At 45.5% G+C, this 14,131-nt stretch overlaps 1 protein-coding gene across 1 annotated transcript in view; it reads left to right on the forward strand.

Annotated features, from left to right (window-relative positions):
- LOC110436430 (angiomotin-like) overlaps positions 1,071 to 14,131 on the forward strand; it is an 82,052-nt gene continuing 68,991 nt past the window's right edge. The window contains exon 1 of the mRNA XM_021463529.1: positions 1,071 to 1,264. Coding sequence (XP_021319204.1) covers positions 1,071 to 1,264 — 194 coding nt within the window. The remainder of the gene's footprint in view (positions 1,265 to 14,131) is intronic.

Genomic DNA, 14,131 nt, shown 5'->3' on the forward strand with positions numbered 1-14,131 from the left:
TGCGCCTTCTCGACTGGCGTCAGCTTCGTCACACGAGGCTGGTCTTCAGGGAGCTTGGGGCTGATCAAGTCAAGAACCAGGGCCACTCCTTTCCAAAGCTTGATGCAATTGGTCTTCCAGGAGTCCCGGTCCTTGATCAGCTCGTCTAAATGCTTCTTGGTGTTCACCTTGAGCACTACAAATCAAGCAGGCGGTCAGTTCGCAAATAAGAAAAGACACGTTGAGCAATCAAACAAAAAAGGAGTAGCACGGTTATTACCAGACAACTCCCGACTCCTGTTGCTTAGCTCCTCGCCAGCTCGGCGCCCGGTCTCCAGCGCCCCGGCAAGCTCCTGGCCAAGCTGCTCCTTCTCTTGCCGGAGGCGTGCAACCTCCTCCTCCAAGTCTGCAGGAACAATCCCTGGTCAACAAAACCGACTACATGGCTACATACAGCTGCTCGGAGTACGCGACTAACCTCTCCTTTGTCGATCCTGGTCGGCCAACCGCCGATTGAGGTCGAGAAGGCGCTCTTCCTGAGCACTCATCTCGGCCGTCTTCTCCCCGGCTTCCGACTGAAGCCGATCCACCTCCGCGGACAGGGCCTTGTTCTCGGCCACAATGCCCTCAATTTGGTCGAAGCACCTTTTCCGGTACTTCGCCGTTTTCATTGCGCCCTGCAAGAAGAATACATGCTGAACCCAGGAACATCGCACATAAGCATCGAGCAGCGCAAAGGACCACTTACCTTAACCTCGTCCACAAGACGCTTTGCCGCGCGCTCCACCCTCGCGGCCTCCTCCGTCTCCACGAGCTCCTCATGTCCGATGAAGTGGTCCCCGCGTTGGCGCCACACGTAGACGTGCTAGCGGCCATCACGGGGACGACCTTGGATCTCCTCCACGTCATCGTCGGAGGCCGTCCGGGTCTCCTCGTTCGCCGCACTGCCACAGGCTGTGGCCGCAGGCATCATTGGACCCTGGTCCAGGCCAGGGGAGCCTACGGGCGAAGAGGCCCCTGCTCGTGGCGGGCTCGGGACTCCCCTTTCTTCGGCTGGTGGAGGAGTCGGGGCTCTGTTTTCCTCCTCCACAATGTTACTCGGGGGAGGCGTCCTTGTAGCCTCCTCGTCCCTTGTCGAGGTGCTCGCCGCGGCCCTTGTCGGGGCCGGATGCTCCTCGGCGCTCTCCGCCGCGGTTGTCGCCGCGGGCTACTCTATGGTCTGCGGCGCGGCGTCCCCAATGGCAGCAACAGGCTCGGTCGCCCTCTGGCCAGCAATGTGGCCAGGGTCGGTCCGATGCCGTGCTAACAACAAGACGACATTAAACAATGTCAACAACAGCAACAAAACGCAAAATATCGCAATACGAAAGTAAGATTAAAAACTTACAGGTCAGAGCGCCTGTGTGTCGCGGTGAACCTCCTCCTGGTCCTACCAGTCGGTACCTGTGCCCCCATCTCTACGACGCACGTCGGCTCGATGTGCGGTGCAGGCGGTCGTTGGTCACCCGACCAGTGGTGGCCGGCACAACGTCCGGACGACTGCGCGGCCTACGACCAAAAGAAGGCGCGGCCTCTTCCTCCTCGTCGTCGTCGTCGGTGATCCGGACGAGCCGACGGTGCTTTGGCGCCTGGCTGCTCTCTGCCGGCAGTGTTTCCGCAGGGGAGGGGTCTGCTGCTAGTGGCCTTTTCCCCACCACTCTGTCTTCGGTGGTCGGGGGGGATGGTTCTGCTCCTCCTCGCTGCTGGTGTATCGAGTACACCGAGCAGCATCATCTTCTGGCGGGTCTACCCCCGCAGGATTCTCCATGCCAGGTGCCAGTGATACGTACACTGTGCACTGGTCAACGTCTCCAATCTGCAGCAAAAATAAAAGACAAATCAACAACTAGGAGAACAAGTACTCAGAAAGCAAAATCAGTTCGCAACATTACCTTAGGAGTTGGTCGTCCCAGCTTGAAGGCCTGCATCCGATCACCACTCCGGACGAAGCTATCATCTGCAAAGTTGAACAGCTCGTTCAATAGCTGTTGCACTTCCACCTTCTCTAAAATTTCAGGACTCATCCTGGTCGGGTCCTGGCTCCCAGCGTATTCGTACGCCGAGTGAACCCTCTTCTGGCAGGGCATCACCCGACGACAGATGAAGTTGCCAACCACTCCTGGCCCGTCTAAACGGGACCAGTCGATCAGCTTCATCACGTCTTCTACTTGACCAGCGAACTGCGGGCGGTCTGTCGAACTAACCCTCTTCTTTGGAATGTAGCCCACGTCGCAGAACGTGGAGCTGCCCGGCTCTTCCCTGACGTAGAACCACTTCTTGTACCATTCGGTGAGAGAAGTATTCCACGGGCAGTTGAGATACCAGTTCTTCATCCCGTCACGCAGATTGAGGTATACTCCACCTACAATCTTGGAGCCTCCAACTGCTCCCTTCTTCCTCAAACAGAAAAGGTAGCGGAAAAGATCGAAGTGCGGCTCTATCCCAACATAGGCCTCGCACAGATGGATGAAAGTAGAAATAAGAAGAATGGAGCTCGGGTGTAGATTGCAGATCCCGATCTCATAGTAAAGGAGAAGCCCCTAGAGAAAAGGATGAACAGGAACCCCAAAGCCCCTCTTGAAAAAATCTTCGAAAACCATGATCTCACCAGCACGGGGGTCGGGGTAGCTCTCCCCCTCCGGCGCCCTCCAGCCGCCGAGCTCTTGGCAGTGCAGCAGCCCCATGCCGACGAGGTCGTTGAGGGACCTCACGCTGCTCCGGGACTTCTTCCATTCCTTAGCCATCAGCTCGGCCCTCTTCTTGGAGTCACTCTTCGCCATTGATGCTGCGGGAACGGCTGCGAGTTGGGAGGACTGATGGTGATTGCAGAAGGCAAGAATGGCAAGAATGGAAAAATCGAAGGCAATGGCAGGGTAAAGAATACGGGGGCAATGTCAAGCTTTTATAAGCAACAACTCCACCCCTCCCACTTCCCGCATTCTTAGGAAGTGGGCGGGCCAAGCGGCGGACGCGGCATTTCGGTTTTCAACAATTACCAGCAGTTAATACGGCGGCCTTTTTGTATAATTGATGGTTTCCTTTTCTTGAACCACGCAAAGAGCGGCTGCACAGTTACCAGGCGCACCTTTTCACGCAGCCATCTGACAACGCGCCAGGATGTCTCGTCACATCACACATTAATGTGGTAAGATGCTTTTTTTCAAAATAACAGATAAAAATTGGTGGAAGCTCAACGTTCCTGGGGACTGCACCGACCACCGAGCACTGTGTGCTCGGGGACTGGTCGACCAGTCTACCAGTTCAGAGATCTGGGGACTGCACCGACCACCGAGCATTGTGTGCTCGGGGACTAGTCAACCAGTCCGCCAGTTTGGAGATCTCGGGACTGCACTGACCACTGAGCGTTGTATACTAGGGGACTGGTCGACCAGTCTGCCAGTTTGAAGAACTAGGGACTGTATCGACCACCAAGTGTTATATGCTCGGGGACTGGTTGATAAGTCCACACGATGGCAAATGGGCATTGTATGCTCGGGGACTGGATAATTCTAATTTTTTAGACCTTGCTACAAGGATCATACTTCGCCTTCCAGCAAGCTCGGGGACTACATCGGTACGATGCATCTGGCGATGCATCTCAGTTTCTGAACTATTTCGAAGGTTTTTCTTTTGACCCTGGCACCACGTGCCTACGTCACCTACTACCAGGCTCGGGGACTAAGTGGGCACACTTCACCTTGCGGTGAATATGCTTGTTTTTTGAAAGACTGTACTTTTTTCTAAAAGTAAAGTGGGCACACTTCACCAGGAAAGAAATCTTTTTTAATTTAGAGCACCATGCATTCTTCGAACAACCTGCTTCTTCGATGTCAATGTCGTTCAACTGTCTTTTGAGTTGGTTAAAATATCGTTGTGACTGTTTGGGCGATTTTCCTGCTTATTGAAGACGTCAAGCCTCACTGATCGAAGAAGCTCAAGACGGCGTGTTATATCACAATACATGGTGCTCGGGGACTAGCTGTGGGGGTATAAACCCCTATACCCTCACGGCTAGACTTGGGCCAGGAGGCTTGGCCCATTACGAGACAAATTCGAGACTTGATCCAACTGATTGGGGTCTCGGGCATGGAAACAAGACGTGGAGATCAAGTAGAATTCTAGTCGGTTAAAATAGGAATTGATATCGTACTATCTATGGCAATTGTAACCGACTAGGATTAGTTTCCAGATCTGTAACCCTGCCCTCTAGACTATATAAGGAGAGGCAAGGGACCCCCCTAGGACACACGATTCTCTCAACACAAATCAATACAACAAGCCGCAGGACGTAGGTATTACGCCCACACGGCGGCCGAACCTGGATAAAAAGCTTGTCCGTGTCTTGTGTCACCATCGAGTTCGTAGCTTGCGCACCGTGTACCGATAAACTACTACCGTGGGTATACCCCAAGGTAGACTGCCGACCAGCTTTCGTCGACAAACTACGAGTACCATCATCGAGAGCGTCTAAAATGGTTTCTTAGCCTATGGTGCATTAGGCGTAAACCGTGCACATATCTTCTACCAAAACTAACACTGTCTCTAAACGAACCGAAGCAAGATTCCATATGACACAAATCATCAAGGAGTTATATCAGGTGCATCCTAATTGATTTCTGAGCATATTGTATGTTCCATGCAAACCGTGCATCTATCTTGCATCAAGATTAGCACTATCTCCAAACAGACCGAACCAAGCATCCACTTGAGCCCCTTCACCTAGGAGTACCAACAAGTGCGTCCAAATTGGTTTCTTAGACTATGGTGCATTAGGTGCAAACTGTGCACCTATCTTGCACCGAAACTAACAATGTCTCCAAATGGACCGAAGCGAGATTCCAAATGACACACGTCATCAAGGAGTTCCATCGGGTGCATCCAAATTGATTTCCAAGCATATGGTATGTTCCATGCAAATCGTGCACCTATCTTGCATCAAGACTAGAACTATCTCTAAACAGACCGAACCGAGCCTCCACTTGAGCCTCTTCACCTAGGAGTACCAACAGGTGCTTCCAAAATGGTTTCTTAGACTTTGGTGCATTAGGCGCAAACCGTGCACATATCTTACACCGAAACTAATACTATCTCTAAGCACACCAAAGCAAGATTCCATATGACACACGTCATCAAGGAGTTCTATCGGGTGTCTCCAAATTAATTTCTAAGCATGTGGTACGTTCCATGCAGAACGTGCATCTATCTTGCATCAAGATTAGCACTATCTCCACATAGACCAAATCGAGCTTTCACTTGAGCCTTTTACCTAGAAGTACCATCGGCTGCGTCCAAAATGGTTTCTTAGCCTATGCTGCATTATGTGCAAACCTTGCACCTATCTTGCACCCAAACTAACACTGTCTCCAAACAGACCAAAGCAAGATTTTGTATGACACACGTCATCTAGGAGTTCCATCATGTGCGTCCAGATTGATTTCCAAGCATTTGGTATGTTCCATGCAAACCGTGCACCTATCTTGCATCAAGATTAGCACTATCTCCAAACAGACTGAACCGAGCATCCACTTGAGCCTATTCACCTAGGAGTACCAACAAGTGCGTCCAAAATGGTTTCTTAGACTATAGTGCATTAGGTGCAAACTGTGCACCTATCTTGCCCCGAAACTAACAATGTCTCCAAATGCACCAAAGCGAGATTCTATATGACACACGTCATCAAGGAGTTCCATCAGGTGCATCCAAATTGATTTCCAAGCATATGGTATGTACCATGCAAACCATCCACCTACCTTGCATAAGGATTAACACTATCTCCAAACTGACCGAACCAAGCTTCCACTTGAGCCAGTTCACCCAGGAGTACCAAATAGTACGTCCAAAATGGTTTCTTAGACTTTGGTGCATTAGGCGCAAACTGTGCACCTATCTTGCACTAAAACTTACGATGTCTACAAATGGACCGAAGCAAAATTCCATATGACACACGTCATCTAGGAGTTCTAATGGGTGCGTCCAAATTGATTTCTAAGCATATGGTATGTTCCTTGCAAATCATGCACCTATCTTGCATCAAGATTAGCACTATCTCCAAACAGATCAAACAGAGCTTCCACTTGAGCCTCTTCACCGAAGTACCAACAGGTGCTTCCAAAATGGTTTCTTATACTATGGTGCATTAGGCGCAAACCATGCACATATCTTGCACCGATACTAACACTGCTTCTATATAGACCAAAGCGACATTCCATATGACACGCGTCACCGAGGTGTTCCATCGGGTGCATCCAAATTGATTTTCAAGCATATGGTATGTCCATGCAAACCATGCACCTATCTTGCATCAAGATTAGCACTATCTCCAAAAAGACCGAACCGAGCTTCCACTTGAGCCTCTTCATCTAGGAGTACAAACAGGTGCGTTAAAAATGGTTTCTTAGACTATGGTGCATTAGGCACAAACTATGCACCTATCTTGCATCGAAACTAACATTGTCTCCAAACAGACCGAAGCGAGATTCCATATGACACACGTCATCTAGGAGTTCCATTGGGTGCGTCCAAATTGATTTCTTAACAAATGCTACGTTGCATGCAAACTGTGCAACTATCTTGCATCAAGATTAGCACTATATCCGAACAGATTAAATCGAGCCTCCACTTGACCCTCTTCAACTACGAGTACCATCGGGTGCGTCTAAAATGATTTCTTAGCCTATGGTGCATTAGGCGTAAACCGTGCACATATCTTCTACCAAAACTAACACTGTCTCTAAACGAACCGAAGCAAGATTCCATATGACACACATCATCAAGGAGTTATCAGGTGCGTCCAAATTGATTTCTGAGCATATCGTATGTTCCATGCAAACCGTGCAACTATCTTGCATCAAGATTAGCACTATCTCCAAACAGACCAAACCGAGCTTTCACTTGAGCTCCTTGACCTAGGAGTACCATTGGGTGCGTCCAAAATGGTTTCTTATCCTATGGTGCATTAGGTGCAAACCGTGCACCTATCTTGCAACAAAACTAACACTGTCTCTGTTGACGGTCCTTAATGCTCACAATTAACCATCAATTAATCATGGAAAAGGATCCAAATGCAACCAACACCTAGACTTAGGGTTTTATCTGACAGAATTCCACGAGTTTTCGTGTTTGTGTATTTCTGCAGGGGGTTATCAGGAAATATGGAAGAAAGGCCCACACGTCGGTTTTACATAGAGATATTAACGTGTCGCGCAATTTTTTATCATCTAGAAGACTCCAGAAGCCACGGGAACGAACGGGAAGGAAATCAGGCTCGGAGGCAGGGCGCCCGCCCAACTCTCCTGGGCGCCCGCCCAGCTACAGTGCCCAATCAGGACACGTTTCGCGGATTATGCTCCACCGACCTAAAGGATTAAGGAAAACCGTGCGATCAATGTCGGTTTGATCCGACAGCCCAGATTCACTTGAAGGGACTATAAAACCAGACCCCCTGGCCCCTCGAGATCATACCTCTTCCACAGAATCAAAGTTAGGGTTTCAATTCTTCATCCAAGTAGAGAGGATCCCTCTAGTTCTTCTAGTTCTACCTCTAGTTCATCTAGATCTAGTTCTAGTTCATCTAGTTCTAGTTCTAGTTCCTCTAGTTCTAGTTCTAGTTAGTTCTAGTTGTAATTTAGAAAATAGGGAGAGAGAAGAGGAGAGCGGAGGAGGAGGAGCCGGATCTGTCGGATCTTCCTCAACATTGTACTTTTGCAGCAACTGGTTCGTTCTTCATCGTTCTCCAGGTTCTTCAACTCATAACTCCTGAGTTCTCTAATTACTTTTATTTACATTCAAGTTATTTATTGGATTCCCGCTTGCATCAAGTGCTCTAATCTTTGAAACATTAGAGTAGTAATTAATAGATTAGACGTGGTGTTTAGTCTTGCAATTACCTGGAATTGCACCCAATCCTGCGGATTGTTGTTGTAGCCTTAGGGTAGTGACAGCCCTAACGGTCGACGTATTTCACCACGTTCGGATCGGTGTTTGATGGACCGTAGTCAGACCTTCCTAGCCCCCTTCTCATCTCTTTCTGTGGTTAGTGCTCTGATGTCCCGATATAAATAATCTTGAAGTAATTCTTGATTCTTAGATCAACTAGAGAACTCTCAGGAAACTTCCTCTCTTCCCACCAAAAATATTTATATAGTTATCCTTGGGCGATCTTGGATCTTAATTAGTACACTCACGTTCTCTGTGGAAAATCGATACTCTGGAATACTCCCGGGTGAAAGCTACATCGGTATCCGTGCGCTTGCAGATTTTTCTGTTTGCGTTTAAAATACCCAACAAGCTTTCTAGCGCCGTTGCCGGGGAACGGTAGCTGTGCTAGTTTCGAACCAAGTCATCCGTTATCCTTTTTCTTTTCCTTTTTTACCACACTCACCTTACCACTTTCACCATACCACATGGATTTCACTCTAAGCATTAATGAGCATGGAATTTATTTCAGAGCCACTTCATTTACTCCATGCTCATATGCAACATCTTCACAATCCATTGGTCTCTCCAACATCACCACATTCGAGATCTCCAACCCCCTCTTCCTTTCTATTTATAAAAACTTTAAAAGGGCAGTTGTCGATGCATATGTCTATATTAAATATTGCAGATCTCGTTGAGTTGATCTTGATATAGGTCAGCCTTGGAGGGGAAACCACTTCGCCGACATAAATTGATGGTTTCCCAAGGACAAGCTTAGTGTCCTAAAACAAGCACTGATCAGATCGTAACATAAGCTTTTAATTATTAGCAACACTACCTTGTGTATTGAGCATATAAGGATAATTGTAAAAAAAATTCCTTCGGGTATTCTTGTCACTAACCTTTCTAGGATTGGAGCAAGAAGATCGGATGAATGACAAGCACAAGGTATGTACAACCAATCATCATACAACATTGAATTAAACTCATCCAAACTTGAATTTTGCAAAATTCAAGCTTGGGGAGTACTTTACATAAAAACATCATTTGCCATGTTGCTATGTTGGTTGTCCCTACCTTTGAGACATGCTCAATTTGTTAAATACTAATCACACTACTTTATCTCCACTTGAGTAGATCTCTACAAATGCTCTCATGCTACCTTTATTTGCTTTAGTATATGTCTAGGTTTGGAGTAGTTTCATTTATCTCTTAATTAAGCATGGTGCTTAGTTTAGGGCTGATGATCTTACTTCCAAGGGTTTTTAAATTAAGCATGATGCTTAGGTTAAAATGTCCTCCTAAATCAAATTAGACATGGTGTCTAGGTTGATCTTTGAGCCGATAGTATGCTATAGTAGATATTGGATATTTTGTTGGACTAACCCCTGCAGGAAAACTTTCAATATCGATCTGGGAAGTCCTGAGATAAACTCACATTGGAGACAAAGAGAGAGACGCATGAAAGTTTAACAATTTACACAAGGAAAGCATAGCTCACAAGAGATGATCCATGGAGGGTGCCACAAACACGATGCAAAACCGCTAAGAAAGGAAAGCTTCCACAAGGTGATACTGTACCATCACTCTTCAAGTAAGGTAACAACTTAAGGTACTTGACTATCTCTTTTATAAGCTTCTCCTTGGTTCTGGCATTCACATGGATAAAAGAGACAAACATGTATGATTTACAACTCTAGATTAACCAACCCAATCGATTCAACATGTTTAGTCCTTCCACCTTTGTGATCCTACACTCCTAATCATATTAGCTAGAATGTTGCACACTCAATCTTTGGAAGATATAAACAAAACATATATATAGATAGATTATCTTTCCATAAGGTTGAGCAATCTAATCTGACAAATGTTTAAATACTACACTCATGATCTTATTATCCATCAACTTTGTCTTTCTCACTATGCTTAAGGTTAGAGAGAACAAATACACTTTTGGTTCTGTTGGTGTTTTCCACCAACAGGGCCTATGCACTTGATCTCTGTCTTGTCTGTATGAGCAGGTACACTTCAAGCAAACTATGAAGGAGTTTTACAACTCCCAGACTCCACCAAGTGAAGAACCTAGATCAACGAGTACACACACTGGAGAGACTGGACACTCAGGCAATCAGTGCCCTGAGATGCTTGAGGACGTAACTACTAGAGTAACCCCGTTGTGGTAGTAATTACTAACCTTCTACCGGTCAAGAGAGACAATCCAGGACGCCCTGTCATCCCGATCTCCATCGGCATGGTGGACTTCCCAGAAGCACTCTACGACTTTGGCTCCAGCATCAACATTATGCCCAGGGTACTCTATGAAAAATTCTTTACACATCCTTTCCTAGAAACAACCATGTGTTTGCAGCTTGAAGATCAGACACTAAGTTTCCCAAAGGGAATATTGAAGAACCTCTACGTCTGAGTTGGTACCTTATACGCTCCAGCAGACTTCGTGGTGATAGAGACTGATACTGATGAGAGGGCACCCATCATCCTAGGGAGGCCATTCCTGAACACCTCGGGAGCTATCATCTACGCTAGTGCTGCCAAGATCAGTTTCTACATCAAGGGGAAGAAGCAGACGTTTTCCTTCAAGAACAAGACTACACAAATCCCAGAGCAATCCTGACATGAACCAAGGAAGAGGACCAACAGGAGGAACAGGAACAAGCAAATGTGTACCGAGTCAGCTAAGATGGTCACTGCAGCTCAAGGAGGTCAAGATCGTCAACTCAAGTCACCTTTCTTGATCAAGAAGGACGACCCTGGTGTTCCAAGCATCGAGTGCACAATCAACGGATATTCTTTTCAGAAGACACTCTACGACACCGGATCTAACGTCAACATAATGGCCGCAGTCACTTATCAGCTCCTGCATGGAACCATGTCCCTACAACCAACATACATTCAGACATTCCGAAAGATTTTTAGGTTATTGATATGGGAGAAGACAAGTACGATCCACCCATCATCCTTGGAAGACCGTTCCTCAGCACCGTTAAAGCAATCATCTACATTGGAACCGGAGAAGTCCACATGCACTTCCCCTCAGAGAAGGTACGCCGCTATTTCACTGACCCTAAATATATAGTTGAAGATTCTAAGCAGGTTAGGACAAGAAGAAGACAACGTAACCGCAACCAGAGAAGGCAAATCATCAAGGACGGATGGGCAGACTACAAAGGAAAAGTAGTAAGGTCTGAAGACATACAACTTGAACAGAACTGTCCTGAGGAGACCGTAGCACCGAGTCAGGTGTGTAGAGAGAAGATAGTTATACATAAAGAGCAGGCGCTGCCGGAACCACCGACTACGCCATCCAGCGAATCCCAAGACGACTGAGAAAACGGAAGTCTCGTTCGGAGGACTTAAAAACACAGAACGCGTTGCCAAGAGGTAAACTTGGTAGTTATCTTTTTCCTTTCAATTATTTTAAAATAGTTTGCTTAGTTAATCAGGTTCATATCATCTTGAAAAGAAAATAAAAATGTTAAAAATAGTAAGCCCCATGTGAGTATGCTCATGGCATAAAACCCATAAGTACATTTTGGTGGCGTAAAAATAAATATATATTCCTGTCCTATAAAAATAAAATTATAAAAATAAAATTATGATCCTACTAATGAGTAACATTTATTGAGGAGGCTCAACATGATAAAGGCTAGATATTTATGCTAACACTTAACTAGTTCCATAAAGCTTTGTTGTCTATTTGAGCTCCACAGAATTCAAGGATCAAAGAAGACTAGCAGACGGAGGACATCCTAATCGTCATCAGGGTGCTGCCGACATTCAAATACACCTCCACCACTTGCTAGCTACATCAAAAGGAATTACGTCAAAATCCAGCTTGGGGGAGAGCACCCCCATTTATCCAGCTAAGTATTCTACTCACGTTTATACTTTACTCTAATATTAAAAAGATGCATAATCATAAAAACCCAAATAAAGATTTTGTGCTTATATATATCTTTGCTTAGTTTGCTAAATAAATAAATAAATAAAGTTTGCTATGAACCCTCATGATAAGCTCTCACATGGAAATGATGAATAGTTGCTCTGCCATGGCTAGTTCTCAAAATTGAAATCTCTCTCTAGTTTAGGCATGACTGGTATTAATTAAGATTTGCTCTAAACCTGAACTTGTGGGGAGAGTACTTGATCTGAAGTCTAAGTCGTTAACGGATATGATATGGGAAGGTTGAGCTGCTGTTTATCTGTTCCTAGAGATGCTAGAATTCTAGAGAATTTTATCTTTGAAAATCTTTAAAATGTTGCATGATGAGTTCCTCTATGATGAGAGTTTAAATTCCTACCACAGCCATATATACATGCTTGTTAGACTATGAACCACACATTTACTTTTTACTGCTTATGAGCATTGAGTGTGGTCAAGCTGTGTAGACCCTTAGGAGCTTGTCATGTGGTTAAATCAAGATTCACCTGCACGTTCACTCACACATGCTACTTCTACTCCAGAAGTACCATCCACATATATCCATCCATTTCCATCTCCAGAACCACCCAAAAATATTCTACTCCTAATTCGGGAGAGAATAGCCAAAAATATTCTCCTATTTATGTTTTTCCCTGTGAAATAAATGCTCAAGTTATCTTGGTTACTACCACTTGCTATATTATTTCAGGAGATGAGTGCTCTAAAAAAAAGAAAGAAAAAAAGAATACGAGGAAATAAAAAGGGGCAAGTGTCCGGAACCTCGAAGAAAAGAAAAAGTGAGACGAGAGGTAAAAATAGACAAGTGTCCGACAGTAGAATTAGGGCTACAAGATACCCACCTGAGAGAAAAGAAAAAGAAAATATAGAGCATCTCATTCTCCTCAAAAAGTTTCAAAAGAGCAAGAAAGGTATGTATCCCCTCAAAAGAGCATAAGTAGAATTAGACTTTCACCATTGTTATCACCAACATTACCATGCATCATTCATTCGCCACACATGCACATCTTGATTTGACTTATTGACTTGTTCTTCTGGATCCATGGTTTGACTATGCAATAAATGTCTTGTAAGTATGTATTAGCTGTCTCCCACCTATGAGCTCCAGATATCAAAACCTTATTAGAGTAGGGTGAGAGAAAAGGCAATGCCACTATATCTTATACCACAAATACCACATACTTTGAGAGAAGGCATATACCATCACTGCCTTGGTAAAGATCCAGAAATACCACAAAATAGAGACTAGAGAGAGTCATACAAGGAATCTCTGAGTTTTATTTGAAAATCTGCAAAAACTCCAGAGCTATAGTTAATCGAAGAACAAGAGACATGGCGCTTGACTAGACCGTTCTATCTTTTAACTGCTCAAGACACAAGTGACGGTTGCAAGCCCCATGGTTGAAGGTAAAATGAGTAAGTTTTAAGTCTTAACAGTTTACTCTAACCAGAGATGAGATCTTGTTTGAACGCATGTGTACCATTAAGGCATGAAACCACTGCAGAAACTCTTGAGTTCATCTTTGCTCAGGGACGAGCAAAGGTTAAGCTTGGGGGAGCTTGTTGACGGTCCTTAATGCTCACAATTAACCATCAATTAATCATGGAAAAGGATCCAAATGCAACCAACACCTAGACTTAGGGTTTTATCTGACAGAATTCCACGAGTTTTGGTGTTTGTGTATTTCTGCAGGGGTTATCAGGAAATATGGAAGAAAGGCCCACACGTCGGGTTTACATAGAGATATTAACGTGTCGCGCAATTTTCTATCATCTAGAAGACTCCAGAAGCCACGGAAACGAACGGGAAGGAAATCGGGCTCGGAGGCAGGGCGCCCGCCCAACTCTCCTGGGCGCCCGCCCAGCTACAGTGCCCAATCAGGACACGTTTCGCGGATTATGCTCCACCGACCTAAAGGATTAAGAAAAACCGTGCGATCAATGTCGGTTTGATCCGACGGCCCAGATTCACTTGAAGGGACTATAAAACCAGACCCCCTGGCCCCTCGAGATCATACCTCTTCTATAGAATCAAAGTTAGGGTTTCAATTCTTCATCCAAGTAGAGAGGATCCCTCTAGTTCTTCTAGTTCTACCTCTAGTTCATCTAGATCTAGTTCTAGTTCATCTAGTTCTAGTTCTAGTTCCTCTAGTTCTAGTTAGTTCTAGTTGTAATTTAGAAAATAGGGAGAGAGAAGAGGAGAGCGGAGGAGGAGGAGCCGGATCTGTCGGATCTTCC

This window comes from Sorghum bicolor, chromosome 6, assembly GCF_000003195.3.
Source record: "Sorghum bicolor cultivar BTx623 chromosome 6, Sorghum_bicolor_NCBIv3, whole genome shotgun sequence".
Taxonomy (NCBI): domain Eukaryota; kingdom Viridiplantae; phylum Streptophyta; class Magnoliopsida; order Poales; family Poaceae; genus Sorghum; species Sorghum bicolor.